Raw genomic sequence first — 21,099 nt, forward strand, 5'->3', positions numbered from 1 at the left:
TAAAAGCTACATGTGTTGTCTATGTAGAATGTTCCACTAAAACGGTTACATTTTAGTTAGGATGCTAGTTAGTAAGCAGCTGCCTACGTGGGCAGTAGACAGTCCATGACTAATGTAGTTCTGTTTTTACTCCTGCATGCATGTTTCTACATGACTATGTTTGCCTGAATGAGATCTTTGGTTAGGCTACTTTGCATGTGGGTACGGAACTGCGGCTAGTCAGGTAGCCACAGTCACCGCTGCGTTACCACAGACAGCCTTCTGTTATTGATTCCACAAGCATACAAATGCTCAACAAAGAAACTTTATGAACACCCACACATACAAAGCCAGGGACCTTTCTAATGAAATGAACATTCGCTTGATGTAAACAGTGTTGTGAGTAACCAACTACAAGTAGTGATGCTAGTAACTTAACCACAGTTTATAGTGTAGCGTGACAGTTAGCTGTTTACAAACTGTTTTTCACATTGCACATTTGCACTCAGGTGAACAGCGATGAGTAAAAATTAAACATGCTCTCCTAAAATGTTGGTTATCTTACATGAATATTTTCAAGCAGGTACATAAATAATAAAACAATTAATTTAATTTATCTTATGTTTGAACCTGTTAATTTAATTGAACTGTCTGAATGAAAATTTTCAATTCAATTAACAAGTTAATAAATAATAAATAAATAAATGAATAGTTTATTTTTGAACCTGTTGATTTAATTGGACTGTCTGAATGTAAATATTCAGTTCAATTAACAGGTTAAATTTAAGTAAATAAATAAATAAATATTGAACCTGTTAATTAAATTGAACGGTCTGTGTAAAAAATATTCAGTTTAATTAAATTAACAGGTTAAAAAAAAATTGAGCCTGTTAATTTAATTGAACTGAGTGAAAATATTTAGTTTAATTAAATTAACATGTTCAAATAAATAAATAAATAATTAAATAAACAAAAATAAATAAATAAATAAATAATACTGAACCTGTTAAATTAAATTGAACTGTCTAGATGAAAATATTTTATTTTATTTATATTTTATTAGTTTAATTAAATTAACAGGTTTAAAAACAATAAAATAAATAAATAAATAAATAAATAAATAAATAAATATTGAGCCTGTTAATTTAATTTGACTGGGTGAAAATATATAGTTTATTTAAATTAACAGGTTCAAAAACATAAAAAAATAATAATAAATAAATAAATATTGAACCTGTTAATTAAATTGAATGGTCTGTGTGAAAATATTCAGTTTAATCAAATTAACAGGTTAAAAAAAAATTGAGCCTGTTAATTTAATTGAACTGAGTGAAAATATTTAGTTTAATTAAATTAACATGTTCAAATAAATAAATAAATAAATAAACAAAACAAAAAATAAAATAAAATAATACTGAACCTGTTAAATTAAATTGAACTGTCTAGATGAAAATATCTTATTTTATTTATATTTTATTAGTTTAATTAAATTAGCAGGTTTAAAAACAATTAAATAAATAAATAAATAAATAAATAAATAAATATTGAGCCTGTTAATTTAATTGAACTGGATGAAAATATTTAGTTTAATTAAATTAACATGTTCCAATAAATAAATTAAAACAGAATAAAATAAAATAAAATAAAATAAAATAAAATAAAATAAAATAAAATAAAATAAAATAAAATAAAACCTGTTAATTAAATTGAACTGTCTGGGTGAAAATATTCAGTTTAATTAAATTAACAGGTCAAAATAGATAGATAGATAGATAGATAGATAGATAGATAGATAGATAGATAGATAGATAGATAGATAGATAGATAAATAATTTTTGAGCTGTTAATTTAATTGAACTGGATGAAAATATTTAATTTAATTAAATTAACAGGTTCAAAAAAATAAATAAATAAATAAATAAGTAAATAAATAAATAACCTGTTAATTAAATTAAACAGTCTGGATGAAAATATTCAGTTTAATAAAACAGGTTAAAATGAATGAATGAATGAATTAATGAATGAATGAGTAAGATAGTTGAGTATCTTGTGGTGGTAAACACAAGTGTATCTTGACTAGTTCAACTACTTTCAGTCATGATCAGCTCGTATCTTGACAAGGTGTAAAGCACCTTCACTAACACTGGATATTAAACCCACATGATGAGGATTTTTGCAGTTCAGAGTTGCACTACGGTTTTGCACATATCCTGTGCACACGAAACAGACGGAGAGAGAGGGACGCGCTCCTCACGCACCTTGCAAAAGCGGCTTCTTCCTGTCAGAGCCTTGAACTGAGCCTTATTCCGCTTTCTCAAACGACACGCAGGCCTTTAGGTGTTAAAACAGAGACTCCGGCTCACAGCGATACGGTTATTTTCAACAACACATCTCCCTTGTAGCGAGAAGCTGTCGGCTGACAGGAAAAGTGGGTGAGGGGAAGGCAATAATGAAGGGAACTGAAGAACTCAGAGCTCCCGACCTCTTATCTGCACCAACAAAACCTCTCTGTGGTTTCTGAACATTCACACTGAAGCCGAGGAGCTGCTTTCTTTTCCCTTCACATGTGTGATATGAAACGCTTGGGCCCTCTCATATTATCCGACACGTGTTTGGGCTCCAAAAGCGATTTTCATCATGATGGCTACGATTCAATATGACGCTGGAGCAGATCGATGGCTGACCAATCAGCGGTTGATTTAATACGATGTGGTCAGCGAATCAATGTCTGCCCTCAGAATAATTATTGAAATGAAACTGGTGTGTGTTCACACCAAAACAAACCTCCCTGGAGAAATATACTTCAAAACGCCACAGTCTGATTTTTTTTAATTAATGTTAAAAATTGCAAGTTATTACGACAAGCATGTTTTCATCTAGTGCAGCAGTAAAACAAACATTACTCTCGCTATACAGACACTGACTGATCATTTTCAGCTTACAGTCTAATTTTCATCTATAACGTGACCGGTTATTGAGGAAAAAATGAACAATTTGTCTTTAACTGCCATTTTCGGAGCGATTCTCTTCCAATAAACATACATCAACCAAACTTTGCAATATTTCTTTGCGGCTTGTATTAACAAATTAATATGTTGTTTACTATATTCACAATTTTTCAATAACACCTGACGCAAATGGAAAATTAGCACATAATTAATGATGAAATATCTCATTTGCATATTTCATGTCTTGGGGGTAATATTTTCATTGCCTAATATTAAGGAAAATAATTGTAGTAAAAAAAAAAAACACCTTTTATTAAAATAATAATGAAATAATTATATATTTAATATTTAAATTTTTTTTTTATTTAATGAAAAATAAAATGGAAATGTTTTATTATAACAAAAAATAAAAAAATAAACATTTTTGTTTACTATATTCACAATTTGTCAACATCATTGATGCAAATGCAAATTAGCACATCATTAATGATGAAAAATCTAATTTGCATATTTCATGTATTGTGGTAATATTATCATGGTCTAATAATAATTAAATAATTGGATATTTAATAATTAAAAAATTAAATATTTTTAATTTTTATTATTTTATTTTATTTTTTTTTATTTAATGAAAAATAAGACGGAAATAGTTTTATTTAAAAAAAAAAAACATTTTGATTACTATATTCACAATCTTGCAACAACATTGATGCAAATGCAAATTAGCACATAATTAATGATGAAATGTCTAATTAGCATATTATGTATTGGGGGTAATATTATCATGGCCTAATATTAAAGAAAAATATCTGTAGTAAACAAAAATAGTAACTTTTATCAAAATATTCAATAATGAAATATTTAATAAATATAAATGTATTTTTTTTAATATTTAAGGGAAAAAAGGAAATAAATAATAATGAAATTATTAAAATAATTAGATATTTAATAAATAAAAAATAAAATATTTTTTATTTAATGAAAAATAATATGGAAGTATTTTTATTTAAAAAAAAACATATTTTGTTTACTATATTCACAGTTTTTAAACAACATTGATGCAAATTAGCACATCATTAATGATGAAAAATCTAATTTCATTATCATGGCCTTAATATTAAAGAAAAATATCTGTAGTAAACAAAAATAGTATTTTTTTTCTTCAAAATATTTAATAATTAAATATCTAATAAATTACTTTTTAATATTTTTTATTTAATGAAAAAAAAAAAAAAAAAAATAAAAAAAACATATTTTGATTACTATATTCACAATCTTTCAACAACATTGATGCAAATGCAAATTAGCACATCATTAATGTTGAAATATGTAATTTGCATATTATGTCTCGGGGGTAATATTATCATGGCCTAAAGAAAAAAGAAAAGAATAATATCTGTAGTAAACAAAAAAACAGTAACTTTTATCAAAATATTTAATAAATAAATATTTAATCAATAAAACATTTAATATTTGTTTTATTCAATGAAAAATAACATTTTTCGTTAAAAAAGTTTTTTTGTTGTGTTTACTATATTCACAATTTTTAAAAAATATTTCCCAAAAACAGAAATTCAGAAAATTAAGAAAAACAGTGACACATTTCTGTTAGCAATTTCCTTCACCTGTCTCAATCATGAGCATGAGCTTCAGGCCTGTTCTGACCACCAGCTCAGTCCCTCCACCGGTTTTAACCATCTTTATCTCCTTTCCTGGAGCTGCGCATCGGTGACGCCACTCAATACATTCCCATCGTGGTTGTGTCCGACGCTGGGCTCAATAGCGACCTGCCTGCCTGTCTCCCAGACACTGGGCTCAATATTACCAGGGCCAAACTCTCCCAGCAGCTGCTCCATGTAAAGAGAGCAGGGTTAGAAAATCCATTTCAGCAGAGCGACACACTGGGGGCAGCGAGGACGGAAACTCAATATAAGCCAATGGCCAGCAAGACGACTCCTCACGCAAGTTATTGAGACATCAGCATTTCATATCGGATCAGTGTGCTTTAATACGTATCAGGTATTATAGAGAGTCAGAATCTCCAAAAAGGCCTTTGGGAAGGTGCTGGGAAAGATGCACTTTTCCTTGCAAAGGTAAAATATGTGTAGTAAAGCATCTAATTTATGGTCGGTGACCACATTCCCATAACTCTAATGTGGCCACCGTTCCCATCCACACCTAGTTCCGCTAAACTCTTGAAAAGCACCCCAATGGGACAAATGGGAGCAGGAATTTATGACCCTATGTAAGTCCCTCTCTGAATCTGCATGGACCAGGCCGAGCGGCTTCCTTCTCAGGTGCCTGTGGATGTAGATAAACAGAATCAGCGGTGGCCAGGCGTGAAGTCGCTGGGACGCGACGCTCCATCTGCAGGTCCGCAGCGTAGCGACGAGCCTCCAGAACCACCATAAATCCATCTGTGTCGACACTGGGACCCACAGGAGGACAAAAACAGCCTTGTAAAACTTTCTGTTGCAGTTAAACACTCAAGAGATATATGGAAAGAAACGGTGCCCAACGTGGCAGACAGCATGGGAGAAGGAAACGGGGTGAAAGTGGCTTCACTTGAAGATAATTTGAGCATTTTTTTCTTCCAAACACTTCTTCATCAGCCTTCACACACATGTGCCACGGCCTGCTATAGTTCAGCATACAAACTTCATGCAGAAAGATTGCTTTAGTCACCAATGCACATTAAAGGCCAATTCACACCGCACAGACAAACACCAACAAACAAGTCATGTTCACAGTGCCCCAACAGACACCAACAAACACTGATTGAACATGTTCAGACGGGTGAAAACAAACCCCCAGCAGACGCCAACAAGGGTAACACACTGATCCAACAAAACCCAACAGACGTGTTTGTTTGCGTTTGTCTGTGCGGTGTGAATTGGCCTTAAGGTGCATCATTCTATAATTTCTACTCTATTAAAGTAGAAATGCATTGGTTACCAAAGGAAGACACAAAATGTCTTTAAAATCTTAACCAAAATGCAATAATAGCTATAAAGATAACGATAACGATAAAGATATAGTTCTAAAAGTCATTCTAATTATAAAAGAATAGCACTGTCCACACCACAGCTATAATGCTAACGATATAGAGAAACGATATTGCTGGGATCAGAATGATTTTTTTCCAGCTGTTGAGCGATAAAACACAGACAGCCAATCAGAATCCATTCTAATTTAAGGGTTTCGCGCATTTAAAATGGTGGACGACATTGCGGAGAAGTTAATTGCAGAGGTCTAGAAAAAACCACCACTGTTTGACAAGTCAAACCCCCTTTTCAAGGATACTTTAAAGATATTGGATATATGGAAAACAATCGGTCATAAACGCTGAGAGAAGTGTGAGATCATTATGTCAGGCTAGTAAACACATAAAATGACCTCAGGTATCCAGTGCTAGTTTCGACAACATTGTTTTGCTTCCTTTGAAGTTGCAGTGAAAAAGTTGTTTTTATTCCACTATATTGACTTAAATTCACTGTTAGATTAGATCGATTACACTAGCTATTCACACAAAACTGGGGACATCTGCTGGTTAAAGCTGTGTAAATGCAACAAGAACAGCAAAAACATGTCGTACACACTTTGAAACTGCAGCGCGTGAGCTTAGAATAAATAGACCGTTATCGTTTGTTGGTGTAGACGCAAATATAGTTATCGCTTGGTGTGAACGGGCATTAACACCGTGTCTACACAGGACGCAACCGTTGTTGCTCGCATCGCAACAGCTATAAGCTGTCTACACTGGACGCAACAAAGCACCCATTGCAAAGCACCTGCCCTTTGTGTCAGTACATCATAAATAGAACGAGGCAGTAGTTTACTGTCGGAGATTTGTCGCTCACGTCGCGCCGCATCTAGTGTAGACAGCATCACTGATTATAATGGGTTCTATTGTCTTTTTGTCGCGTCGCATTGCGTCGCTTGCGTCCAGTGTAGACACGGTGTAAGGCCGTGTGTCCACCGAAGCGTTTTTTTTCCAGCGGCTAGCATACTTTTCCAATTGTTTTCAATGGGAGTGCCATGTTTTTTTAAATGCCAGGAGCGTAACGAGGCGCTGAGCGCTCTGCGTTTTTTTACCAATCGCCTTGAGTTGAAGAATGTTCAGTTTTGAGTAAAATGCTGCGCTCATCACTGTCACTTTTTAGCCAGCCGTCCAATTAGAGTGGAGGGGCGGGACAAATACAACACCTACTAACTGTCACAACATTCTTGCTGTACAACGACATCAACAAGCAGAGAACGGAACAAAATGGATGAGAATTAATATTGCCGGTCTCCGAACATACATAGCAAGTACTCTACATTGTGTTGACATTTTTAGTCTGAAACTAATTATCTGCAAAATACAAGTAACAGTGCCGCGGATATTCCATATCATAGCAATAAAGCGTCTCAACTGGAAAAAAACTAAACAAAAAAACACTACAATGCCGAAGCACTCTCAAGTGCTCACAGATAGGCGTTTTCAGCTGGCTAAAAAACACTTTGGTGGAAATGCGGCCTGCTGACGTAAACAAGACCAAGCACTGAAGAAAAAAAATGTTTTTTCAAGTTGCATAAAACAGATTAATGGAGTACATTTTACAAGAAAATAGTTTTTCAGTCTTTCTACTTCACATTTAATCCAATGTGTTACTTGCCATTATTTTTGTAATTATTTGTGAAATTTACTTTTTTTTTTTTTTCCAGTGTGCAGACTATTGGATAAATAGAAAAAAGTACTAAATAAAAGTAGTGATAATACTACTAACTCCAAGTAATAGTACTATTCAAATGATATAATACTTATAATACTGGCTGTGTTAAATAGCTTCGATGTGGTTAACTACTTTCTGTTAGTAGTTTGTAGTATAAATATTGTTTTTTAAAAGGGTAACTGGATTGAAGCTTCAAACTTTGCTTTAACTTACTTTAAAGTCCCCCTGCTGTAGTCAATAACAATCATCTTTGATCACCAGAATGACATATTTAAACGTTTTTTCCTGTGAAAAAAATTTCTTCATGTTTTAAAATAGCTTGAATGTAACTCTACACCCTTGCTTCAATTAGTATAAGCAGATTCATGAATATGCTAATTAGCCCCGCCTCCACTCACTCACACAAGCCCAGAGATCCACTCGGTCAACTTACTGAGGGAAAAGCTTAGGGGCGTAACTACAGGCGGTGCAGCAGGGCCCGTGCATGATGAAGTGACGAAGTGACTCGGCAGGATACTTGCGATACGTTTCAAATGAAATGCGCTCTTTTGAGATTCGAAATCACACGTCGTTCACGCTCTACCGCTTACTGTCGACCGTTTTGTATCAGAGCATGTGAGCAAAGTTGCGCTCAATATTCCGCTCTATGCCAATCGCTCACGGGCCAAGCGAACTCTCCAGTCATGTACCGCTCCGAAATGAAATTTCTATGTACTGTACTATACGTGTTGTAGCCTTTGTTGATACTTAAGGCATTGCTGGGGACGTTTACCATTTGCATAGATGGCCTCAGCACATTACCGTATATGAATAGAGCGCTCTGAGCGTGAGTGTGATCACATTGACAATAATTATCTGAGCCAGGAGAATATTTGTGAATTATTTTATTTAAAAGTAGACACTTCAAGCTTCTTTAGATGTATGTTTCATGTTTGTGTGATAATTATTTGTTTCAGTTCATTATTCTGATGCGTTTCAGAAAGATTCTTGCAGAGACAGCTGAAAGCGCACCCTGTTTATTTTCTTTATTTTACAAAGCTTTTGTTGTTATTGTGAGTGTAAATAAAAGTAGACCATTTATAGTTTATAATTGTCTTGCACTTATCTGTATGGCCAAAAATGACGGAGTATTTTAAGTTGAGGAAAAAAATTCAATGCACTGGTGTGTTCATCGGCCAGAGGGTTAAAGAAAACATAGCCTATTTAGTTTCATATTTAAGTTTAAATATTAGCCTATAATATTAATTTTTCATTTCATCTATGTTGATTATGAAAAGTGAACAGCATGAGACATGGAGTGGGTCAGACATGATTTTGACCACTTCATTAGCCTAAATTTTGTTCTGTAGAAAGCCTTTCTTCCTTTCTAGAAAGCTTATCTTAATTTGAATCAATGTTGCATCAACCAAATGCCTGGATTTAATAAATACGGATTCTACGATAGATGGATTCTGATTGGCTATCAGTGTTTTTATTGTTAATCAGTGATTCCAACAATATCGTTTCTCTGTGCTGTTATCGTTATAGTTGTGGACGCTATTCTCTTATATTTAGAATAATTTTTAAAACTGTGAACGAGCCTTAAGAGTTTCAAAGCAGCTTCCCTAACACTAATAATAATGATGTCAAGCCAGAATGTCAAATCAAACTTCACTTATACTTATGAAAAAAAAAAAAAGGAACTTTCTTTGAGAATTGCAAGTGCGTACATGAATAGTGATACAGATAGAGAGGGTGTGTGTGTGTGAACACTAGATTTACGCACAAATGATCTGATAAACTGATACCACAGAGAGATACGAGGTAAATCCTCACACGCGTCTGTCAGTTTGTGCACTGCAAGTAGACTGGCAGATGAAAAAGGCCACAAACATGCAAACCCTGCATGCATACAGTATGTGACTCCATGTGCATTCTTACATATGTTGGCATGTTCTTCAGCTTTGCATTTGGATAGCTTTTCCTTGATAAAAGGAAATGCAAATGGGCTGTATGCAACAAACATTCTCATTTGATATATAAATGTATATGCAAATGCACATGGGCAAACATGACTGTTGATACACGTGCGGAAAGACACGATGACAATGTGGCGATGTTCAAACAGCTCCGTCCAGCTGGAGCAGATTCTGCAAAAGCAGAAACTAGATTTTTATATAGTGTTTATATAGCTGTTATTGGACAGTTGATGTTATTGCAAGGAAAAATACTAAAAATACAATGCAAGATGTGTCCAAAATAAGTCAAAACGAGGAAGAACTTGTTACATTTAAGCAGAGTTTAAATGTATTGTTGCCAAGCCACAATCTATGGCACCAATCAAGTTCTAAATAAAATGAGATAGAAATCAAATTCAATGAAATGCATTCACTTATAGGCTAAAATAACTGGCGTCACATTTTACAACATCGACGTGCATGAGTTGCACATAAAGACATCTTGTGCTCAGAAACCCTGCGTTAATAGAAGAATAAAGGTTGTTTATTTATATTCATGTGGCCTTTGCCTCGTCTTTGAGATGTTACATCGAAGCTGTTCACATGTGCTCAAGAAGAAACATGCATCGGGTGCGACTGATAAACTTCCTGTGTTAACTGAAAGTACTTGCACGCATGTAGACGCATGTGTGCATGAGAAAGAGACAGTCAGGAAACTGAAGAAGCATCTGAGGGAAAAAAAACAAGCAGACCTCATAACCTCATTAACATCACCTTTAGAAACGATCCCATGGCAAGATCTAGAATAAAAATGAGTGTTTTAAATGCTGCAAACAAGCTGAAATGAGACTAATTTAATGTAATAGTTAATGCAATATTTAAAGTAAAATTTAATTTAATTTAATTTAATTTTTTGCTCCAGCACAACTTTTCAATTAGGAGTGAACTTGATAAACAAATTTTAATTAGCTGACAAACCGACATGCAAACAAGCTGAAATGAGACTTTCTCAAGAAGCAACTGAGAAAAAAAGACCTCATAACCTCATTAACATCACCTTTATAAATGATCCCATGGCAGGATCTATATTAAAAATGAGCATTTTCAATGCACGTTTTGAAACACTAAAACAGTTAGAAGTGACTTTGCCTTAAAGAGCCAATTAACTCAGCAGAGTATCTGTATGGTGATCCACTCAGAGAGGAAGACATCAGAGCAGCTAAATGAGTCAGTTTAACCATACCAGGGTAATTTCCACTCACCCTTAACCCACAGTCATTTCAGTATGAGAAAGAAACTAAAGCATCATCTTTGGGCCTCAGCTGTGAACTCACACACCCACAGACATCAAAAACAGCACTTTAGAAACTCTACAGGAGGGAAAGTCCAGAGCTGTAAGGATAGACTACTGCCTAAAAATGAAGCTGTTTCTCTCCGTTTGTGTCATAGAAATAATATTAAAAAACAGAACTGAGATTTCTGTCAAGAGTGGACTTCTTTCTCATGGAATGAAGAACCTCTAAATTTGATAACACTAATTATTTTATTTTATTTTATTTTATTATTCAATTTTATTTTATTTTATTTTATTTTTTTCTTATTCAATTTCATTTTATTTTAATTTAGTTTTATTTTATTTTATTTTAATTTAATTGTTTTATTTTATTTCTTATTCAATTTAATTTGATCTTATTTTATTTTATTTATTTTTATTTTATTTTATTTTAGTTTTTTTGTTACTTATTCAATTTAATTTAATTTAATTTTACAATTTTTAATTTAATTTAATGTAATATTTAATGCAATATTTATAGTAAAATAAAATAAAATAAAATAAAATAAAATAAAATTATTTTTATGGAACCATGCAGAACTTTCAGTTAGGATTATACTTAAGCAAAATGCTCAAATGCTTAAAAGCTACAAGGATTATTTGTGCATAAAAGGTGAAGCATTTTTAAAACAGCATCATATAACAAGAATTTCTCAAGAAAGAAGTAAAAGTCCCAATGCACATCTTTAACGCAGGTTCTACTTCAATTCAGTCTTGTTGTATTCACTGGTTTATCTTATTTTACATGCTTTTCCTGTATCTCAATCATCAAATCAACAAACTCTACCCCAGCACACTTTTCCTACAAAGTCAAAATCGGCTCACAACTGAAGCTTTCTGACTCAAAGAAACGAATTTCCAGACATCAACTTCATTAATCTATTGAGGGTTCAGAATTCAATACGGCTTTTTAAACTATTAAAGCAACATGTGCAAGGATCGTCACAATATATCAACAAACTCTAAGACTCAACAACTATAAAAGTTTTTAAAAAGTTAGTTTCACGGTGCAAGACTTGCCATAAATAAACAACAAACTCAAGTTGGCACAATGCAAGAACCGAAAAGTTTTCAAACTAATATTGCAGATGATAAAACTCTCATACAGCTCCCGCTCTCCAGCTGGAAAACGTCTAAAGAAGCCACGTTGGAGTCCAGCATGCAGTGGCTGGTTGAATGAGGTTAACCAGTGAAGTACTCAGTAACCCACAGACCTGTGGTTTTCAGATTCAGCCACAAGATTTCAGTACTCCACTGACACTGCAAACCAGCTCCTCGGCGTCGTCATTTTGCGCAAACATCGGCATCGATGCGGAGATAAGAGCTTGCACAAAAAAAAAAAAAAAAAAAAAAAATCGCGCCCTCGATACTCACCCCGGGTGAAGCACGACTGGTAGGACGGGAAGCTTTCGAAGATGCTGTTGGAGGCCATCGCGAGCGGCGGCTGCTCCTCGTCTTCGTCTGAATCCAAGGCTTCCAACTTGATCTGCTCCCGAATTTTGAAAGGCTCCCGGTTTTGCCCTGCAAAAAGCAAAAAAAATGCCCGTGACGACATGCAAGAGGTTTCGCTCGAACACCACCCCCTAATCCCCAAACCCTGACATGCAGTACACACCCACACCAGGGAACCCATGGTCACCCTGTGCCGGTCCGGTGAGGCGGTTCTGTCCTGGGATTCTGTGCATGGCTCACAGACACGGGAGATTGCGATCGGCGGTCAGCCTGTGGTTGACTGATGCTTACCCTTTTGCAAAAGAGCAGGAGCGCAAACGTGTCGCTGTGGTTTTTTCCGGCGATTCACACGCTGACATCAACACGTATTCTCCCTCCCCCTTCTCGCTCTTCAGTCCCTCTTGTCTATCTTTATCTTGCAGTTCTCTAGTGCCTAGAGAGCCGTGACCGGTCGCAGACTTGGTTTGTGGTTGTGGCGGCCCACAGAAAGCGTCTCCCTTAGACAGACAACAAGTTTAACCGTTCCCCACCATTGAAAAAAAAGCATCCAAGTGTCATTGGGCCGTTTAGGTCACATGCTCCGGAGAATTTCATTTCTGCAGAGGTTTTGTTCTGCGTTATCTGGCGTTTGGGCCGGCCTATCAAACCTCCACCTGTTCGCATTTGCTTGAAAAGGAGGAAATAGATGTGGTCTGTTTCAATTGTAAGAGCGTGCGAGCTCAACAGAGGGGGGTTGAGTAGGTGAGAACACTGAAAGCGTGTGTGTGTGTGTGTCAGAGTTTGTGTACGAGATCAAGGCGAGTCACGCTGCATAAGTTAAAGCATGCAAATCCATCTTCAGCAGAGGACACAATTAGTCCTGTGTCTCAGACGCCATAAAGGCGCTGCAGATCGTCAAAATTTACATGATGCCTTTCATATCGGCTTCATCTGCTGATTCTGCAAGACAGAAAATAAAATACAGTGTAAAAAATTATTTTCATGATTTGTTGTAACATTTTTTCTTTTGTCAAATCAACTTAGATAATTAATGTGGTTCAGATAACATAATATTTTGAGTTTCTGCTGAGTAAACCAATCGCCTTCATAGTATTAACTCAAATTTTTAATGTCAATGAACTCAAAAATTTAAGGCAACCAGGTAACTTACTTTTTTAAGTTAAACCAACAATTCTTTTTTACAGTGTGACAATAAACTTGCACATTGTGACCACTTGTTTGATCTAAAAATTTTCAGTATCCTACACTCTAAAAAATGCTGGGTTAAAAACAACTCAAGTTTGGTTGAAAATGGACAAACCCAGCGATGGGGTTGTTTTAACCCAGCGGTTGGGTTAAAAGTTGGGTTGAAAATGGACAAACCCAACGATTGGGCTGTTGTAACCCAGCGGTTGGGTTAAAAGTTGGGTTAAAAATGGAAAAACCCAACGATTGGGCTGTTTTAACCCAGCGGTTGGTTTAAAAGTTGGGTTAAAAATGGAGAAACCCAACGATTGGGCTGTTTTAACCCAGCGGTTGGGTTAAAAGTTGCGTTAAAAATGGAAAAACCCAGCAATTGGGCTGTTTTAACCCAGCGGTTGGGTTAAAAGTTGGGTTAAAAATGGAAAAACCCAACGATTGGGCTGTTTTAACCCAGCGGTTGGGCTAAAAGTTGGGTTAAAAATGGAGAAACCCAACGATTGGGCTGTTTTAACCCAGCGGTTGGGTTAAAAGTTGGGTTGAAAATGGAGAAACCCAGCGATTGGGCTGTTTTAACCCAGCGGTTGGGTTAAAAGTTGGGTTGAAAATGGACAAACCCGGCAATTGGGCTGTTTTAACCCAGCGGTTGGGTTAAAAGTTGGGTTGAAAATGGACAAACCCGGCAACTGGGCTGTTTTAACCCAGAGGTTGGGTTAAAAGTTGGGATAAAAATGGACAAACCCAGCAACTGGGCTGTTTTAACTCAGCAGTTGGGTTAAAAGTTGGGTTGAAAATGGACAAACCCAACGACTGGGCTGTTTTAACCCAGCGGTTGGGTTAAATATTTGCCCAACCTGTTGGGTAGTTTTATTTAACTCAACTATTGTTTAAAAATTACTGTATTGCTTGCTTTGGGTTCATTTTAAGCCAGCCATATAGTTATTTTTTAAATAATAGTTGGGTTAAATAAAACTGCCCAGCACGTTGGTCAAACATTTAACCCAACCGCTGGGTTAAAACAACAAAGTCGCTGGGTTTGTCCATTTTTATCCCAACTTGGGTTGTTTTTAACCCAGCATTTTTTAGAGTGTATCAGAATTATGTATAAAATTTTCACATACTGTATATAGTAAAAAAGACATTTAAGCCACTATAAATGCCATTGCATTAGAAAACAAAATATTCGAAGAGAATAAAGTGTTGTTTCTTTGCGGATGTCACTTCGTTCGATGATTTGTTGCCCAATGCAATGATATTCATATATTTTTAAGTGTCCAAATAATTGTAAGTACATCTGACATTCAGTTGCAATGAAAATTAAATGGCATATTTGATGGAGAGCCAACAAGTTATTTGAAGATCGATTGCAAAAACATTTTCTATGCATCATCTTCATTATGCATTTTTCATGTTACATGGTGCCTTACATATGATTTCAAACTGCTGATTCTGCAAGACAAACAGAAAATGAAATGCAGTGCATTTACTGACAATAAACCCTCATTATGACTAGTTGTTTGGTCAAAAACCTTCAGTATCTAGTCAGAAATATTTACAAAGATACCAGATATACAGTTAAGAGAGAAGGCATTTAATACACTTAAAATATATAAATATCATTGCATTAGAAAACAAAATAAAAGTTCTGAGAAAATATCAAGTATCACTTCTGTCACATATTTTGATGTCTATTGCAATGACTTTCATATATTTTCAAATGCAACTCAAGTAAAAAACTTTACTTTTGGCATCTGACGTTCAATTAAAGTGAAAATGAAAATGAGCCAAAAAGATATTTTAAATGAGAATTTCACCAACATTTTGCATCATCAGACTGTGAATGATGGCTTTACCTGCTTCAAACCGTAGACTTCATCATGTGTTTTGCACGTCGCATGGCGCCTTTCATATCATTTTAATTTGTTGATTCTGCATGAGACATAATATAAGAATGTTTACCAACAATAAACTCTCATAATATCCAAATTTCACTTTTATCATCTGACATGCAAACACATTGAATGTTACGAGTAAAATATTTTCCTTTCTCAAAACGAATGCACTACCTGGATCAAATCAAACATCATTATGTGTTTTGCATGACGGGCGTCAACATAATTGCAGGCCTCGTTACCGTCTCACCTGCCCTTAATGAAGGCATTGCATTACACGTCCAAGTGGGTCATGATATCGCACAAGACTCTTGCCCATCAAGCAGCTGATTAGGACGTTTCATTTTGTCTAAAGAACACCCTGCTCATATGACGCAGAAACGCCCCCTTGCAGCCCCTCAAGCACCTATTATCTCGTAGCCACACACCTGCGTCCACCTCCAGCTTAGACGGCCCCAAATTGGCACATGTACACCTGCACCACGCCTCCAGCACATGCCAAACACACCCACACCTGTGTCCTCGCCGTCCTCTCAACCGTTTGGACGGGAGGTTTGGGAGTGGTGGGCGGAGTGCTTTAGGTGGTATCGGCGTGTGCGACCAGCTGCTCTCCCTCCCGACCCGGAGTCAGATTTCAGCCCAACATGCAGACACGCTTCTACAGACGTCAGTGTTCTAGAATGCCTGTTTGATTGTGTTTTGATTTTGAATTTCGAATTTGGGATTCCGAAAAAACGAAGGTTCCAAAAATGCTGCAGCGTCGATGGTCTGTGCAGGTGGCATTTGCTTTGATATTTTGTTATATAATGCATTTACAGACTGATTCCATAAGAGAACACTGTAAGTTCTATGATTCCAGACTTAGAACTAAAGTCTGAAGAACATATGACATCAAGAACTGGAACTGGTTCTTAATCAGGGGCCGGATTTACAAAAATCTTCTTAAGAAAGTAGTTAAGACTTTTCTTAACATAAATTCCAAGGAAAAAAAAAAAAAAAAAAAACTATACCAAAATCTATTTAAAATACATTTATTTCATGCGAAGTATACTTCAAATCTATTAACATATTTATTGACACTTAACACTTACTGATATAAAATTATAATTAAACTTTATTTGGAGTATTTCTTTATTGCACAATGCACATTTCTTAATATTATGCCTAAAAAGTGTTTTAATATCACTATTAAAAAGGATTGTATGACCTTTATATAATATCTTTAAATGCAAGATATTTAAAGTATACTTGAATAGTTCCACTTTAGCATAATCAAATATACTTAAGTATATCTTTAGTTGGACTTCTGCACAATTAAAGTGCATTCAGTACAAAATTACTTGTCCAATTTAGCAGACTTTAAGTACAGTATATCAGTTTAGTACACCAAAAGTACAATTGCAGGGTATTTTTATTTACAGTAGCACATAAACATGCAAATGTATTTGTAGTATAGCACAAAATAAATGTATTTCAAATACATTTTAGTATATTTTTTTTTCACAAGGGTTCATAAGAATGTTCCAATTCTTGAAAAATTCTTTTTAAGAGAATTTGTAAATAATTTCTTAAAAACAGGCTATGGTGTTACTGTATTTGTTCCTGCTGACGACTGTCTGACCAACTCAATGAAAACTAATTTTTAATGCGTTCGATGCTGCCGAAAATTGTAAAATTAAAATTAAAAAACGAGGTCCCCATTTCAGTTGTTACTGAATTTAGCAAAAAGTCACTTCATTCATAATAACTAATCATTGTATAAGGGGCTTGACATTAAAGGGGACCTATTATGTCCCTTTTACAAGATGTAATATAAGTCTCTGGTGTCCCCAGAATGTGCCTGTGAAGTTTCAACTCAAAATACCCCACAGATCATTTATTATAGCCTAAACGATGATATAATTTTGTGTCCCTTTAAATGCAAATTAGCTGCTGCTCCCGGCCCCTTTCCAGAAGAGGGCGGAGCTTTAACAGCTCACGCTTCGGTTGCTCAACAACAACAAAGCTGGAGAATCTCACGCAGCCAAAATGAGGATTGTCAGTAACGGTGTTCAGCCTTACATTGTTCAAACCGGAGTCGACACTGATGGAGAGACTCAGGAAGAACTTACAACTTTTAGAATGAAACTGGACGTTTCTGAATGGTTAGTGGATAAATGTATGTAGTTTCTGTGGAGTTGATTCAACTCATCAACTAGCATGTGCCTGTCATGTTAATCTTTTAGTGCAAATCCAGCGTTGAATTGACCCTCGTTTGTGAAGCAGTCTGGCGTAAAATGATAACAACACTCTACTACAACAACTCTTCCTCTTCTCTAAAGCAGCCCAACATGGCCTCACCCTCTTTATTGAGTGTTCTCGGGGGCGGGGTTTATGTAAATTTTAGGGTTAGTGATGTCACCAACCCGGGAAGAAGCTCATTGTAGTCCCTACCAGCCGTTTGTTGTAGTCGTTAAACAGAGAATTCTTTAAAAGAAAATATCTCCCTTTGCTTTGAACTTTGAGCGTCGTAACTTTGCAGAAGTTGTTTATGCTCAAAAAGCAACATTACACTCTAACTAAAATTAAAAAAGTCAAATCATAATCAACCACCCCTTTAATTTTTTTTTTCCCCCAGCCACTGTGGCTAGTAGTTTTCCAAAGTTACTAGCTACTCAGAATTTTCATTGGCCACAATTGATACAATGGGGAAAAACTGCCATATAGATATTTTTAATATTATCTCATAATTTGGCAGCAGGTATATTAGGCTGCTGTCATTTTAAGACCTGACGCACGGATCCGTTATACTGTTACACATGCGTTTTCTTTCTCAACTGTTTACATTCACTTAAAACATAACTGACTGTGTTTATGTGACCAGCATTTTGACCTTATTGTGTGTGTATTTGACTGTTTAAGCGCAATAAGCAGCGAAAAATAACTTAATTTAGTACTGAGAGGCGGCTTTATGTTCGTACACTTTGAGTTTGAGCACAAAACCTGCGGGGATGAGTAAAATTATGTGCAATACGCACAATCCCACGCCAAAATTCAAGCCCTGTAACACCAACAATATTCATCCGTAGCAAATATTATGAGTGAGTGAGGGGAGACGGGTTTGTGTGTCAACTCGCTGTCAGAGAGATGAGAGAGAGAGAAAGAGCAGCTGGTATCGTGCATCTATTCTGTGGAAACTGAGTATTGGAAGCGTTTCAGATATGTATCGAATATCGTATATGCCTTTTAAAAGACTACAATTGAAAAAATGTATATTATATTATATCATATAAAACTCTTCTATATACCTGAAGCTCTTAAATCAAGAGATGTAGAGATGTGTAGATGTTGACAGTAAATCAAACTGGTTTCGGACTGCATTTGGCAACTCTCTAAAAGAGAAAAGTAGAGAAGCAGCATTCTTAAAGTTTCTTAATTGTATCAACCTGAAGAACCTTCAATATGCTGAAATGGAACCTAAAATCGAGGGTTCAGTTATTGTAACATTAAATGTTTTCTTACAGGATTGTCTAGTAGAACTGAGAGCGGTGAGTAGGAGGACTGTCTATCGGTTATTTATTTATTTTATTTGATGTCTGGGACACACAGCTGTCCTACACACACATCTCCTGCTGTGTTCCCACGGCAACAAATTGTGCCGCATCGTGGAAATGCATATTCTCATTCCTGAGAGAAAAAAAAAACACTCCTCGTTTTATTGGCCGGAGACATTCCTGCATGTCCGTCCATGTATCTTTATGGGATACTTCTTCAAAAACGTAGACCAGAAAGAGAAAATCTGAAAGAGTAAATAAGCTAAATAATACAGTAAACCAAATTATTTTGACACTTTTTCACAATAAAAGACAAATATCCTTGCATTTCTTTTAATTTATGCTGATTTAAATAATACAAACATCATTGTGTGTCCAGACAGGATGATGATGAAGAATAAAAACTCAAATCCAGACACATTACAGTAATGACAACTGGGTGTGGAAAATGAAATGAAATGAAAATGTGACAATGCAGACAGTAATTCATTAAATAGTTCATTATAATTCCACCACAATGATTTTGTTTTTAAAGGGAACAGATGTTTCTCCTGCCTCTGGTTTAGGTTAAGAGATAAAAACAGGGACTTTCCTTGCACATTTCTTTCTGTAGATTGCCTCTGTGGATAAAGACTCCAGTCATGATGAATATAATTATTAAACCCTGAGTCACGGCAGGCCAGGAGTTCAGCAACTGGAGGAAAGGAAAGGAGAAAATGAGAGTGGTGTTTGCAGCTAAAGTAAAGAAACTCCAATTAAAGGATTAGCTCACTTCAGAATAAAACTTTCCTGATAATTTACTCACTCCCATGTCATCCAAGATGTTTATGACTTTCTTTCTTCAGTCGAAAAGAAATGAAGGTTTTTGAGGAAAACATTTCTCCATATAGTGGACTTCACTGGGGTTCAACGGGTTGAAGGTCCAAATGTCAGTTTCAGTGCAGCTTCAAAGAGCTCTACACGATCCCAGACGAGGAATAAGGGTCTAAAAAATGTAAAAAATGATATACTTTTTAACCACAAATGCTCATCTTGCACTGCTCTGCGATGCGCCACGCGTTACGTAATCACGTTGGAAAGGTCACGCGTGACGTAGGCAGAAGTACCGCGGTAGGGTGAAAAACTCAAACTCATTTACTCCTCCAATGTCACCTTTTTTTGTAAAGGCCATTTGACTTAGTCTTTGCACGTTCGCTTTGTAAACACTGAATCGCTACTTCTGCCTACGTCACGTGTGACCTTTCCAACGTGATTACGTAATGCGTAGCGCATCACAGAGCAGTGCAAGACGAGCATGTGTGGTTAAAAAGTATATAATCTTTTTAGAAAATGACCGATGGTTTCTCTAGATAAGACTCTTATTCCTCGTCTGGGATCATGTAGAGCTCTTTGAAGCTGCACTGAAACTGACATTTGGACCTTCAACCCGTTGAACCCCAGTGAAGTCCACTATATGGAGAAAAATCCTGAATGTTTTCCTCAAAAACCTTCATTTCTTTTCGACTGAAGAAAGAAAGACATAAACATCTTGGATGACATGGGGGAGAGAAAATTATCAAATTAATTCTAAAGTGAATTAATCCTTTAATCTCAGTGCCATCTAGGAGAAACTACTGAGATTTGATCGAGATTTCTCTGTCCTGTGGGGAGGCGGCGAGGGACTGAATAGGGGGAGAAACACCTGCTGACATTCCCACTGCTGGAGGAGGATGATTCAGACAGACAGAACAGCAATCAGAATTCCCCTCCCAGCCGACCTCTGTTCCTGTCAGTCCAACACCAAACCTCCCTCTGCACTTTCACATGACAACGACCGACAGTTTCAGCATTAGAAAATAATCCACTGAGCAACAGTTACGCTACAAAAAATGCTAAAATAGAAAACAAAAATGAGATTTTAAATTTCAGAAATACAATATCATTGTCATGATTTTAAGCCGAAGCTCGTCTCAAACTAGACGACACTGAAGTTTAATACTTAACGTTAGAGGTTTTGAATCTATCTATTTTTAAGGATGTTGAGATGTTTTTACTGTAAAACTATTCAAAAATATTAATTATGAAAATGTTTTCAGCTCTTCTGCTCACCAAGGCTGCATTTATTTCATTAAAAATACAGTAAAAACAGAAA

The 21,099-nt window shown here is 35.7% G+C and overlaps 1 protein-coding gene across 4 annotated transcripts in view; it reads right to left on the reverse strand.

The window, feature by feature from the left end:
- The window catches only part of runx1 (RUNX family transcription factor 1), a 64,321-nt gene extending 51,043 nt beyond the window's left edge, over positions 1 to 13,278 (reverse strand). Inside the window, exons 1-2 of one of the 4 annotated variants that reach the window (XM_051910140.1) lie at positions 12,528 to 13,278; positions 12,287 to 12,433 (exon numbers count right to left, since the gene is read on the reverse strand). In XM_051910140.1, coding sequence (XP_051766100.1) covers positions 12,287 to 12,433; positions 12,528 to 12,597 — 217 coding nt within the window. In that variant the 5' untranslated portion in view covers positions 12,598 to 13,278. Of the gene's footprint in view, positions 1 to 12,126; positions 12,191 to 12,286; positions 12,434 to 12,527 lie in introns of those variants that run through there. The other 3 variants (XM_051910162.1, XM_051910151.1, XM_051910182.1) reach the window with 3 other exon arrangements.
- Between the last annotated feature and the right edge of the window lie 7,821 nt (positions 13,279 to 21,099).

This window comes from Ctenopharyngodon idella, chromosome 1 (genome assembly GCF_019924925.1).
Source record: "Ctenopharyngodon idella isolate HZGC_01 chromosome 1, HZGC01, whole genome shotgun sequence".
Taxonomy (NCBI): domain Eukaryota; kingdom Metazoa; phylum Chordata; class Actinopteri; order Cypriniformes; family Xenocyprididae; genus Ctenopharyngodon; species Ctenopharyngodon idella.